At 49.7% G+C, this 14,234-nt stretch overlaps 1 protein-coding gene across 1 annotated transcript in view; it reads left to right on the top strand.

Annotated features, from left to right (window-relative positions):
* SFXN5 (sideroflexin 5) overlaps nucleotides 1-14,234 on the top strand; it is a 95,526-nt gene that overhangs the window by 59,596 nt on the left and 21,696 nt on the right. The window contains exons 11-12 of the mRNA XM_068149421.1: nucleotides 2,483-2,598; nucleotides 5,002-5,087. Coding sequence (XP_068005522.1) covers nucleotides 2,483-2,598; nucleotides 5,002-5,087 — 202 coding nt within the window. The remainder of the gene's footprint in view (nucleotides 1-2,482; nucleotides 2,599-5,001; nucleotides 5,088-14,234) is intronic.

Raw genomic sequence — 14,234 nt, 5'->3', positions numbered from 1 at the left:
GCATCTAGCTGTGGTGGGAGCTTCAGGTCCATCATGAGCCTCGTGCTTGTGCAAGGCCAGAATCACTGAATGGTTCGGGTTGAAAGGGACCTCCAAAGGTCATCCAGTCCAACCCCCTCTGCAGTCAGCAGGGACATCCTCCACTAGATCAGGTTGCCCAGCGCCCTGTTGAGCCTGACCTTGACTATCTCCAGGGATGGGGCCCCAACCACCTCCCTAGGCAACCTGTTCCAGTGTTCCACCACCCTCGTGGTACAGAACTTATTCCTAAGATCCAATCTCAATCTGCTCTGCTCTAGTTTGAAGCCATTGCCCTTTGTCCTTGTCACTGCAGCCCTTTGCAAACAGTTTCTCTCCACCCTTTCTGTAACCTCTTTCAGATACTGGAAGGCTGCTATTAGGTCTCCCTGGAGCCTCCTCTTTTCCAGGCTGAGCAGCCCCAGCTCCCTCAGCCTGACCTCACAGCAGAGGTGCTCAATGTATGTTCAGTCTTGACTGATAGCTAGAAGGACGGGGCATTTGAGTGCTAAAAACAAAGAAGAAAGAGGGGCTCAACTTGCTTTAAATGAGATGCCTGCTTGCTTTTCTGGCTTGGATTAAGGAGCTGAAGTGTTGGTAACACAGATCTTTTGATAGATGGGAAGAGTGGTCCAGTAGTTTGAATATTAAAGAGAGAGACAGAGTGTGCGTGTGTGTATGTTCCTCTTATTCTCGAGTGTAAGGAGCATTTGTCACCACAAATCATCCTTGATTTGCAGGGAGCTGCATTCATATAGAGCTCACCACCCACCACCCTCAAAAAAATAAAAATTAGACATTTGTTATATGACATGAATTGAGATTAATTAGTGAATATTAACCCATCAGGCAGTACAGAAACACATTTTTGGAAGCAGCGGCACTCGCAGCAGCAGCGGGTTTGCTTTAGCTGGGGTTGGAAAGTTTGCAACAAAATGTGGTGGGGAGGGGAGTGCTGGGAAATGCCAGGTTTGCAAACCTCAAAGTTCTGTAGGAATTAGCAGCTTGGCTTGGGAAAAAAATCTTAAGAAGTGCCTGGCCTCCCAGGAAGGAGGTTTCTCAACCCCAACTCTTCATATGTTACTTGAGGAGGAGAATTTGGGGTTATCTGTGTTTAACTTTGGGCCCTTCACTGCAAGATGGATGTTGAGGTGCTGGAGTGTGTCCAAAGAAGAGCAGGGAATGGAATGGAATGGAATGGAATGGAATGGAATGGAATGGAATGGAATGGAATGGAATAGAATAGAATAGAATAGAATAGAATAGAACAGAACCAGACCAGGTTGGAAGAGACCTTCAAGATCATCCTGTCCAACCTATCACCCAACACCACCTCATCAACTAAAACATGCAACCAAGCACCCTATCAAGTCTCCTCCTGAACATCTCCAGTGATGGTGACTCCACCACCTCCTCAGGCAGCCCATTCCAATGGGCAGTCACTCTCTCTGGGTAAAACTTCCTCCTAACCTCCAGCCTAAACCTCCCCTGGCACAGCCTGAGACTGTGTCCTCTTGTTCTGGTACTGCTTGCCTGGGAGAAGAGACCAACCTCTAAGCTGGTGAAGGGTCTAGAACACAAGTCTGGTGAGGAGCAGCTGGGGTTGTTCAGCCTGGAGAAAAGGAGGCTGAGGGGAGGTCATTTTGCTCTCTGCAACTCCCTGAAAGGAGGTTGGACCCAGGTGGGGTTGGTCTCTTCTCTTCTCCTAAGGAAATAAGCACAAGAGGAAGTGGCCTCAGTTTGCACTGGGGAAGGACATGAGTAACGATTTCTTCCCTGAGAGGGTTGACAAGGCCTGGAAGAGGCTGGCCAGGACAGTGGGGGAATCTCCATCCCTTCAGGGATTGGACAAAAATTTCAGGAAAAAACTATTTTCCTAATGTCCAACCTAAACCTCCCCTGGTGCCACTTGAGGCCATTTCCTCCTGTCCTATTGATTGTTACTTAGTAGAAGAGACCAACCCACACCTGGCTCCAGCTTCCTTTCAGGGAGTTGTAGAGAGCCAGAAGGTCTCCACTCAGCCTCCTTTTCTCCAGGCTATACAACCCCCTAGACTTGTGTTCTAGACTCTTCACCAGCTTCCTTGCCCTTCTCTGGACACATTGCAGCACCTCAGTGTCTTTCTTGAAGTGAAGGTCCCAGGGTGAAGCCTCCTCTCGGGTGAAGAATCACTCTGGAGGGCGGGAGCAGGTGCGGGTGGCAGCATCTGGAAATGCTTCCCATCAATACAGTTCTGATTGTGGCAAAAGATCCATTTGCAAGTAAAAGAAAATGATCTTGGTTCTCATTTTCCTCTAAAGAATCACATCTTTGTCTTGGAATAAGAGTGGCTTCTTGACTTGCAGAAACTTCTTGGCAGACTGATGGAAGCGAAGCTGAAGGGCTGTCACGGCAAACAGAAGCCTGCCATTTGGTATTGTCCAGGCCTGCGCTGCTAATCATCCTGCTTTTTCTCATCCTCAGCTAGTGCCAATATCTGCAACGTTGTCCTGATGAGGCACACGGAGCTGGAAGAAGGAATTGATGTTTTGGACAACAATGGAAACATCGTTGGGTCTTCCAGAATTGCTGCAAGACACGTATGTGCTCCTGATCTTCCTGAGCAGCTTGTAGGCAGCTGACTTCCAGGCTCAACCAGGCCCACAGCCGTTAGGAATCCATTCCTTGAAAGCAGGGAATGGCTGAGGCTGCTCACCATGCAGGAGGGACAAAGCAGCACAACCTAATACCTGAGTTATACCTGTCCCATGTGGTCGTGTGGCCACCAAGCTGAGTGTGCTCGCTGGTGGCTGACCTGGAGGGGTTCAGAGTGACATCAGGAGGATCCTGATGTATTACCCTGATTCTTTCACAGCCTTAGGATGTCTTTGTGGGAACTTGTAAGCAGTTGATGTTGAATGCAAAGCAAAGCTAGCTTACACCTTTTTCCAAATGAGGAGGGCTTCATTCCCAAGCTGAGGAGCTTTTTAACCCCCACCGTGGCGAAGCTGCGTTAACAATTGCCAGCCAGAGCTTTGCGAGCCAGATGTTTTCATCCTCATCCTAACACCTAGTTTGTTTTCCCCTCTAACCTTCCACTCTCTGCCATCTGCCTGCAATTATTCCCTTTTCTTCCTTTCTTACAGAGTTTTGCCTTCTGAGCATCATCTGACTGTCTGAGGCATGTTGTTTCCAAGTGGGCTTTAATCTGAAATGGAAAGCATGTAGCGAAGCACACGCCCAGGCAGAGGAGTTAATAATATAATGCTTGGCATTTCTCTCACTCCTTCTGTCCAAGGCTCTTAAGGCACTTTGTAGACAGCAATTAATGTACAGATTTGCAGTCCTCATCGAGCACTGGGAGATCTCTAATATCTCTCCATATTGTTGTTTAACAGGGAGATTAAAACAATCTGTTGAAGGGCTTGGAGAGACTTATTTGAGCCAGTTTCCCTCACTTCCATTAGCTGGCTTCAGGACCCAGCTTCCCCTCTCCATCCTAATGGTTGGGTTGAAGACAGCCAACGTACAAAATAAAGATTCAAAGTGAAGGAGATGGAAGTGTGAGTTAGGAGGAGTGCAACCAGCCAATCTGAGGCTTCTGACAACTTCTGCTCAGCTGCCATCTAATTCTGGGGCTTCTTCCTGAATAGCTCAGTACTGGGTTTTGTGGTGGAAAATTTGGCAGCTCCTTAGCATAAAACATCTGTGCTTCTCTGAGACCACAGGGTGTTAGAGGTTGGAAGGGATCTCCAAAGATCATCAAGTCCAAACCCCCTGACAGAGCTGGACCAGAGAATCTAGCACAGGTCACACAGGAACACATCCAGATGAGTCTTGAAAGTCTCCAGAGGAGACTCTACAACCTCCCTGGGCAGCCTGCTCCAGTGCTCTGTGACCCTCACAGTGAAGAATTCCCCCTTATGTTGAGGTGGAACCTCCTGTGCTGGAGTTTACATCCATTGTCCCTTGTCCTCTCCCAGGGTGCAACTGAGCAGAGCCTGTCCCTGTCCTCTCCTTCTTGACCCCCAGCCCTCAGATATTTATAAACATTGATTAAATCTCCTCACCTTCTCCTATTTGCAAGGACTGAGTGCTCCCAGGCCTGCCTGTGTTGGCAGTGCTGTGTTAATGGTTGGACTCAATGATCCTAAAGATCTATTCCAATCTAGATGATTCTATGACAGAAGTTTCATCATTTCCATACAGAATCTGCAGTAGCCTCTGCCCAAGTGTGCCCAAGCCCCATGTGTGGTCCCAGTGCTTGAGGCAGCACAGGTGAGGTCTGGCAAAGCTGATTGGAAAAGAGAAATGAAGACTCCTTGCTAGATGACCCCACCATCTTCTCCAGGTCTCCTCTCAGGAGGATTTAAACATGTCATGCTGCTTCACTTGCTGCTGCTTGAATCTTGCTGGGGGAAGCACCAACCATAGCTCCACAGTTAGGTGTCTTCCTGGGAGAGGGGAACCCTGTGTGTTACCATAAACCACCAGTGATTAAAATCCAGAAACAAGTTGTGGAGCAGGCAGTGAGGTGATGCAGTCCCTCAGCAGGCCACTGAAACGCAGTTTGGGGAGGAAGGGTTGAAGCTGCTGAGATACTGCTCCTTAGAACATCTTCCAGGTGGCCGTGTGGCTCTTTCTTTCTCCAGGCAGCACTAACATGTTTCTGTAGGAACATGAGAAGATGCTGGGGCACTCTTGGTCACATAAAGTGAAATCAGGGAAGCTCTTAAGTGTCTCTCTTTATCCTGCTGGGTCTATGACCAAGCATGGGCTTCAGCCCACCGTTAGTAACAATGGAGCAAACCCAGGGTGTGTACAAAGGGCTGACAGCAAGGCTGAAAGGGGGTGTGTGTGTGTATGTGTTGATACATCCCCTCCCATGTGTCACAGAAGAAGGGCCAGGCAAACAATTTGTGTGGCCACATGTTGATTTCTCCACCCAGCTACATCCTGAGACTGGTTTGAAACATTTTTGTTTGTTTGCTTTTCCTTTCCAGGCGCTGCTAGAAACGGCCCTGACTCGAGTGGTCCTGCCAATGCCTATACTGGTTCTACCTCCAATTATTATGTCCATACTGGAAAAGTAAGTGGTGGGTGATATGCAGGGGGTGCTTTGCAGGGGGAGGAAAAGATCCTCAGGAGGTGTTTTTTTCACTGACATTTCTTAGCATTGGCCTGTCAAAAGCTTTTATTGCTTATTGAACTGTTTATGTTCCCTGGCTGTGGCATCTAGAGCAGACCTCTCATGAGGAGCCAGCTGAGGGACCTGGGCTTGTTCAGCCTGGAGAAAAGGAGGCTCAGGGGAGACCTTCTGGCTCTCTAACTCCCTGAAAGGAGGCTGGAGCCAGGTGGGGTTGGTCTCTTCTCCCAAGAAACAAGTAACAGGACAAAGAGAAACAGCCTCAAGTTGTTCCAGGGGAGGTTTAGGTTGGACATTAGGAAAATATTTCTTCCTGACATTTTTGTCAAGCCCTGAACCAGGCTGCACAGGACAGTGGTGGAGTCTCCATCCTCGAAGGTATTTCAAAGCTGTGTAGATGTGATGCTGAGGGACATGGTTTAGGTGTGAACTTGGCAGTGCTGGGTTAATGTTGGACTCCATGATCTTCACAGAAAGAGAGATTGGCCATTGGAATGTGCTGCCCAGGGAGGTGGTGGAGTCACCATCACTGGAGGTGTGTAGGAAGAGACTGGATGGGGTGCTTGGTGCCAAGGTTTAGTTGATTAGATGGTGTTGGGTGATACGTTGGAAGTGGTGACCTTGGAGATCTTTTACAACCTGGTCTGGTCTATTCTATTCTATTCTATTCTATTCTATTCTATTCTATTCTATTCTATTCTATTCTATTCTATTCTATTCTATTCTATTCTATTCTATTCTATTCTATTCCATTCCATTCCATTCCATTCCATTCCATTCCATTCCATTCCATTCCATTCCATTCCATTCCATTCCATTCCATTCCATTCCATCCCATCCCATCCCATCCCATCCTATCTTAAAGCTCTCTTCCAACCAAAACAGCTCTATGATTCTCTTTTCTACCATAGCTGGAGGCTGATCAGGTATGATATCAATGTGATTATTTGAAATGAACTTTCTGAGACTCCAGCATTTTGAGTAACTCTGCTCTGTAGGTCAGTGTGACCCCAAACTCTCTGAACTCGGTGGAAAAGTGTCTATAGGCTTTCAGTCCTCGTTAGAGCTGCCATGTGGAGTCAGACTGAAGGTCTTTGCTGCTGTTCAGCCAGTGATTGGGACTGTAGGGGCTTGCTGACCACATGGCCCATCCAGACCACCTTGGCCACTGTTGGCCTTGCTTATGCCCTGTTGGAATTCACTTGCACTTTTTTTCAGTGATGCCCTGTGGCTTGGACTTCCTTAGAAGAGCATGTGCATCACATATTGTGCAGAAGCTTGTTCTCTATCACTGTTAAAGCCAGAATCTCTCTTGGAAGATTTCTCAATGGGGCATCAGTGCTAGGAGAGCTGGCAGGAAAGGGCTGGGTTACTATTTCATGTCTAATTATCTCCTCTCAGAGCTCTTAATAGCAAAAGAAAAAAAAAAAAAACAAACCAAACAAAACCCCACCCCTGTTGCCCTCTCTGTTGTCATTTCCCACCCTCATTTCCATCACCTCTACTTTTTCTTCTGCCCAGAGATGCTGTGAGTCTGTTTGGAGCTTCTGGATGCTCCTAGCTCCTTAGGACACTCATCAGCAGTTCATTTCAGCATGAATGATCCATGGGGTGGGGATCACCTTGCCAACCTCTGGAGACTGATTAGGGCATTGAAAGATGGAGGTGCTAAAGGGCTTGCTACCTTTGTCCAGACAGCCAAGCTGGAAGCACTCTTTAAACAAATCTGTTGATAATGGCTAAGCCACTCCTCTGACAAAGTAAATAGCAATTAGTACCATTAGGGATAACCCCTAGCTGTGGTTAGCCTTGTTTACCCTTGTAGAAACACCCCCGGGCAATGTTATGTCCTTAATGGAAGGGTCAGGGCTGCTCCTGTACGTTTAGAGACTGATCTTTAACATCTAAGTTTAAACACACTGATGTATTCTAGTAGCCCTCCAGCACCTGGAGGTGGTCACCAAGATGTATACCTCCCAAGGCCTGGCTATGGGGAGGGCATACAGACTCTCTTTTGGGAACTCTGAAGGAAGTCCTTTCCAGCCAGAATACACTGGCTTGCTCTCTTTCTCAAAGGGACTGTGGTGGTGGCACAGTCATGGTAATGCTGCATGCCACTGTTTGGAGATGCTGCTGGACACACACAATGACAAGGGATGGATTCCAGTCACCCTGATTTTGTGCAAAGCAAAAATATTCCAAGGGCTGAAACACCCCTGCTGTGAGGCCAGGATGAGGGAGTTGGGGTTGTTCAGCCTGGAGAAGGCTCCAGAGAGACCTTCTGGTGGCTCTTCAGTGCTTAATGGGGCCAAGAAGTAAGCTGGGGACAGGCTTTTTATCGGGGCCTCTTGTGACAGGACAAGGGGTGATGGTTTGAAACTAGAAGAGGAGATTCAGACTGGAGACAAGGAAGAAATGTTTTACACTGAGGGTGGTGAGATCCCAGCCCAGGCTGTCCAGAGAGGTGGGAGATGCCCCATCCCTGGAAACATTTCAGATCAGGCTGAACAGGGCTCTGAGCAGCCTGCTCTAGCTGCAGATGTCCCTGCTGACTGCAGGGGAGTTGGACTGGAAGAAAGATCCCTTCTCACCCAAACCATTCTGTGGTTCTGTGATTTTTACTTCATGCTTCTCCTTGACAGTAAAAAGCTCTGCAGCCTCCCCTGGTCCCTGTGTCACCCACAGGATCCTCCCAGCCTATGATCTACCTGCAGGACAGGTGCTCAGGACTGACCATGTCTTACTCTGGAATACCTTACTCAGGGCTTGCTCAAAGTCACATGTATGAAGAGCAGGGACTGTCTCTCTGTCTTTGTAGCCCAGCATCTTGGCAGCTTCCCTGCTTCAAATTCAGATGCATGATTCCAGCCTTTATAATCCCATCAAAGCTGCTTTACTGTTGTCAGTTGAGAGGACTTCTGTTTTCATCTGTCCACATGCCAGACACTTCAGAAATGCCACTGATTTGTGATGTTCTTACACAGAGCTCATTCTTTCTGCCTTTCTGTCTCTCTGAGGCTTCAGACCAAAGTGGCTGTGTGGCCTGGGGGCTTCATGCAGGCACTGGTTCCTGTCTAACCCTACACTGGTGTTTACTTCATCCAGAGAAGATCACCCCAGAGGGTAAACTACTTTATTGCTGCAGTCCAGAGGAGTTTTGCAATCCTGGTTATCAACATGAACAGACAAAAATCTTTAATGTGCAAACATTTTGTGGAAGAATGGTCTTAAAATTCTTGTCTGCAAAGGACACACTGAGGACTATCATGGGTTGTGCTAAGCATCCATGAGCTCAAGTAAAACTGGCTTGTCCTGGGGAAAAACCCCAAAGGACTGGCTTGCATCAGCAATAGTATGACCAGAAGGACCAGGGCAGTGACCAGTCCTCAGTGCTGGTGAGGCCACACCTCAAATATTGAGCTCAGTTTTGGGCTTTCACTCCAAGAAGGACATTGAGGTGATGGAATGTGTCCAGAGAAGGGGAACATCTAAAGTAGAAGTCTTGTGAGGAGCACCTGAGGGACCTGGGGTTGTTCAGCCTGGAGAAAAGGAGGCTGAGGAGAAACCTTCTGGCTCTCTACAGCTGTCTGAAAGGAGGTTGGAGCAAGGTGAGTTCAGTCTCTTCTCCCAAGGAGCATGCTAAAGGACAAGAGGAGACAGCCTCAAGTTGTGCCAGGGGAGGTTGGACATTAGGAACAATTTCTTCCACTAAAGGGTTATCCAGGCCTGATCCAGGCTGTCCAGGGTACTAGTGGACTCCCCATCCCTGGTGGGGTAGAAAAGCTGTGTAGGTGTGGTGCTGAGGGACATGGTTTCAGTGGTGCCCAGCGACAAGGGACAATGAGCACAAACTGGAACCAGGAAGTTCATCTGAACAGGAGGAAAAACTTCCTTGCTGTGAGGGTGCTGGAGACCCAGAGCAGGCTGCCCAGAGAGGTTGTGGAGTCTCCTTCTCTGGAGAGATTCCAAACCCACCTGGACATTGGGATCCTGGGCAAGCTGCTGTGAGTGACCCTGCTTGAGCAGGAGGGTTAGATTAGGTGATCCTCAGAAGTTGCTTTCAACCCTCACTGTGCTGGGGTCCTCTGAGAACATCCCTGCCCGTGGCCGAGGGCGCTGCAGTCCTGGTGTCAGCTCAGAAGTCTTTTAAAGCTTTGTGCTGAAGGGCAGAGTCAGAGGTGAAAACTCATTGAGGAAAAGACTTGGAGCATCTGGTGAGGAGTTGAACTTTTCTAGTTTGGTAGCATTTGAGTTAGCCTGGGGTGTTTTTAGTAGAGTCAGGTGAAGGCATGGATTAGCAGCTCCTCCGTGGAAACCCTTGGATTGAGAGGGACAAGAGTGACAGCTCCTTGTTTGGAGGCTGGAGCTCAGGGATGGGGAGTCACAATCTGGATCCTCTATCAAGTCACCTGCATCCGGGGCTGCGGTGAGGGAGCGCATTGCCCAGCGGGCCGCGGGTGAGAGCGCCGCCGGGCGGGAGCTGCCCCCGTGCCACGCGCTGCCAGCAGCGGTTCTCAGCTCCCTGCAGAGCTCTGCTTCCTCCCTCCTTGGCATCTCGACATTCCAGAAAGTTTATTTTAAGTGGCCAGTTCCCGGTCGCCGTCTTTCCACTTGGATCCAGGTCTTTCCTCTCTCTCAGCCATCTCTCCATCTGCATGTTTTAACTCCCCCAGCTGCCTCTCTCGTCTCTTGTGCCATTTTTTTTTCCTCTTTTTTTTTATTTTTTTCAGCTCTCTTGGCTTCTCTCTTCCCTTTTGCCTGCTGTGTATTTTAACTCCCAGGGCCGCCTTCCCTGCTCTCCAAGCTCCCTCCCACCGCCGAGCTCGGCGGCGCGCCGTTCCTTCCCCATGTTTCATGCATTTCCTGCTGCTTGGCCGCTCCCTTGCAGCAGCGAGCAGATAGCAGCAATGTTTATTTTCAGCCCGCATATGCCACGCGGGGAACACGGTGTCAGTTGTTTTGGGCAGATGTATGCTGGGTGAGGGTTTATAAATAATGTCCCTGCTGGCAGCTTTAATACCGGCAAGTCGCAGGTTCGCGGCAGCCAGGAGACAAAAGGAGCGCGCCCGGAGATGGGTGACGGAGCTGGCGAAGGGTCTGGAGCAGCAGTCTTGTGAGGAGCAGCTGAGGGAACTGGGGTTGTGCAGCCTGGAGAAAAGGAGGTGGAGGGGAGGCCTTCTGGCCGTTGGAATGGGCTGCCCAAGGGGGTGGTGGAGTCACCATCCCTGGAGGTGTTCAAGAGGGCATTGGACGTGGCACTTGGTGCCATGGTCTAGTCATGAGGTCTGTGGCGACAGGTTGGACTTGATGATCTTTGAGGTCTCTTCCAGCCTTGGTGATTCGGTGATTCTGTGAATGTGCTGCCCAGGGAGGTGGTGGAGTCACCATCCCTGGAGGTGTTCAAGAGGGCATTGGACGTGGCACTTGGTGCCATGGTTTAGTCATGAGGTCTGTGGTGACAGGTTGGACTCGATGATCTTTGAGGTCTCTTCCAGCCTTGGTGATTCTGTGATTCCGTGAATGTGCTGCCCAGGGAAGTGGTGGAGTCACCATCCCTGGAGGTGTTCCAGAGGGGATTGGACGTGGCTCTTGGTGCCATGGTCTAGTAGTCATGAGGTGTTGGGTGACAGGTTGGACTTGATGATCTTTGAGGTCTTTTCCAACCGTATTGATTCTATGATTCTGTGAAGTTCCTGAAAGGACATTGGATTGAGCTGGGTGTTGACCTCTTTTCCCACAGAACAAGTGATAGGATAAGAGGAAATAATCTCATGTTGTGCCAGGGGAGGTTTTAGGCTGGACATGAGGAACAATTTCTTCCCCATAAGGGTTGTCAACATCTGGAATAGGCTGCCCAGGGCAGTGGTGGTGATTCCATCCCTGGAGGGATTTTGAAGTTGTGTGGATGTGGTGCTGAGGAGCGTGGTTTAGTGGTGACCTGGCAGTGCTGGGTTGATGGTTGGTCTCAATGATCTTAAAGTTCTTTTCCAACCAAAGTGATTCTATGATTTATGGGATGTACCTGGGAGCAGTCTTTAGGAGCTGCATGTCACAGAGATGTGTGGGAACAACTGCATGCCCTGGATCGTGCTGGACTTCTATTCCCTCAGACAGTTCCCTTTATTCAGATGCTTCTGAGGATCCTTTTGTCAGGCAGTTCTGGTGAAATTTGGAAAATGGTGGAGGTTTCTCCCAGACATCATCCAAGAATCTCCAGTAGCTTTGTCCACATTCCAACTCCTTGCAGAGTTGAAGCAGTGTAGACTACCCAGGTCTGTGTAGAGTGCAGTCTCAGGTTCCTGTGTAGGCTGAACTCTGTGGTGGAAGAGCCCTGGTCTAGTGGCACTTGGATCCTGTGGTCTGGACAAGTGGTGGACAAGCTCAGGCCACCAGCAATATCTGCTGTAGACACTTGAAGGTAATGCCTGGCAGTGGAGATTAAAGAATGTAAGCTCTTCTTATCTCCTTTTGTCAAGTCTCTGACCCATGGGACAAGCAACCTCAGAGTTGTGTCTAGAGCACAGCAGAAGGTCTGAGAATGGGCTCCAGGAGCTCATGGGTGTTAGGCTAGACAAGAGGAGGCCCTAGTGCTGACTGCAATGGTTATGAAGGAGAGATAAATCTGGAGCTGTTGGCAGTGGGCAAAAGGTGAGAGAGGAGTGAGGAGCAGGAGTATTTGTGTCCATAGACAAGGAGCAAGCATTTCTGCTTGTTCTTCACCTCCACATCATCCTGGTCTTGTGGCAGAGCTGCAGCAGCAGGGTCAACATCCTGAGTCACTCTAGCCATGAGAAACAGAGATTCTATTGGTGGGTAGCCAGTGCTCAGCCCATGTTTTTGTGGTGCTGGAAGAGTGTTTTCCTCAGCTTAAACCACTGCAGAAGTGTGTGTGAGGTAGAAGACCCCTCCCTGGTCCTTGTGTTGTTGGCTTTCTGCTGGAGAGACTCTCATTGTGACCGTGTGTGCAGGACGCTTCCTGCTGCTGCTCTCCCTCCTCTGAGGCACAAAGTCTCTGCGTCCAGCTAAACCCTCGCTGGAGTTTGTTTAGACTAAGCAGCTGCCAGCAGTGACACCTTAAACTGCTGTGGCTGCTTGCAGAGTAAACATTGAAACTGCTCCTTTAATTATGTCAATCAAGCACAAAAATCCCCCAAGCTCGCTCACTTTGCATCCAGTGGGTCCTCGGGAGGGGGCACTGGGGCTGCAGCTGAGAGCAGGAGATGCTCCTTGATGGGGACAGCGGTGGCCTGGCTGGACAGGACAGCAGACAGAGGTGGAGGAATTTCTCAGCGTTCCCAAAAGGACCCCAAATGGGTGAGAAGAGCTCAGAAACACTCAGCAGATAACAGAGACCCAATGGGCTTGAAGATGCAGAGGTACAGTACGGGGCTGGCCTTGGAATGTTGAGAACCTCAGCCTCTGGAATCCTGGGGTAGTGCAACCACCCCAAAATTTGGGTGCAGATCAGAGGGATGTTTTGCTCCCTGGGCTCTGGGGTGCCCCAGGACACCCAGAGCTTCATCCCCCAGTGCTTCTCTTGCCCTGCCGGCATCCTCGGCGTCTCGCGATGTGTGTATTAGCTTTGAACCTGTTTACACCAAACACTCCAGAAACCCCTCAGAATCTGTCAGCTGGGAGACTTTGGTTAACTCCTGTCATATTTAGCTTAGCATCTGACACCTCCTTCTAGACAAATACAGCTCTGGTTCACTGAACCTGATAACTCCTTTTTAGTACAGCGACTGACTTCCATATGGAATAAATTACAGCACCTCTCAAGAAACGCCAGAGGCAGCTGCCAAATTATGCAAAATTTAAACCACTAATGAACAATGTGATGAAAGTTGAATGAAGGTGTATTTACAAGAGCTACAACACACTGTCTCCACGGAGCAGATGTACTGTCTGCACAAGTGTGCATGTGTCTGTGTAGATACCTACCTACAGGCACGCTCATGCATATTGAAATGGTCCTCGTAAGGTCTAGCTGCTGAAGGTGTATCTGTGAGCGACTGCTGCCTAGCATCACAGAGTCATAGAATGGTGGGGGTGGGAAGGGACCTCCAGAGATCATAGAATCATAGAATGGGCTGGGTTGGAAGGGACCTCCAGAGGTCATCCAGTCCAGCCCCCTCCTGCAGTCAGCAGGGTCATCCTCAGCTAGATCAAGTTGCCCAGAGGCCTGTCGAGCCTCACCTTGAATATCTCCAGGGTTCAAGTTTGTGCCCATTGCCCCTTGTCCTGTCACTGGGCACCACTGAAAAGAGTCTGGCCCCATCCTCTTGACCCCTACCATTTAGCTGTTATAGATAAGGATTGAGAAGATCTCCAAGATGGGACTGGTGAAGAGGATGATCAGAGGGCTGGAGCACCTCTCCTGTGAGGACAGACTGAAGGAGTTGGGGCTGTTCAGTCTGGAGAAGAGAAGGCTCCAAGACGACCTAATTGTGGCCTTCCAGTATCTGAAGGGGGCTACAGGAAGGCTGGGGAGGGACTGCTCAGGATCTCAGGTAGTGATAGGACTAGGGGGAATAGAATGAAGCTGGAGGTGGGGAGATTCAGGCTGGAGGTGAGGAGGAAGTTCTTCCCCATGAGAGTGGTGAAGCCCTGGAATGGGTTGTCCAGGGAGGTGGTTGGGGCCCTGTCCCTGGAGGTGTTTAAGCCCAGGCTGGCTGAGGCTCTGGCCAGGCTGATGTAGTGTGGGGTGTCCCTGCCCATGGCAGGTGGGTTGGAACTAGATGATCCTTGTGGTCCCTTCCAACTCTGACTGTTACTATACTATGAAGTTGGTCTGTCAAGAAAGCTGAGGACAGACTTTTCATCAGGGGCTGCTGCGACAGGACAAGGGGTGATGGTTTGAAACTAAATGAGGGGAGATGTAGACTAGAGGGAAGTAAGAGATCTTTTACACTGAGGGTGATGAGATATTGCTCCAGGTTGCCCAGAGAGGTGGGAGATGTCCCATCCCTGGAACCTGGGTCAGGCTGGATGGGGCTCTGAGCAACCTGCTCCAGTTGCAGATGGCCCTGCTGACTGCAGGGGGGCTTGGACTAGGCGGCCTGGAAAGGTCCATTCCAACCCAACACTATC

The sequence above is a fragment of the Melanerpes formicivorus genome, unplaced genomic scaffold (assembly GCF_026170545.1).
Source record: "Melanerpes formicivorus ecotype bairdi unplaced genomic scaffold, bMelFor1.0.p_v2 SCAF_18, whole genome shotgun sequence".
Lineage (NCBI taxonomy): Eukaryota > Metazoa > Chordata > Aves > Piciformes > Picidae > Melanerpes > Melanerpes formicivorus.
The sequence above is the reverse complement of the archived record's forward strand: the minus strand, read 5'-3'. Positions and strand labels throughout refer to the sequence as shown.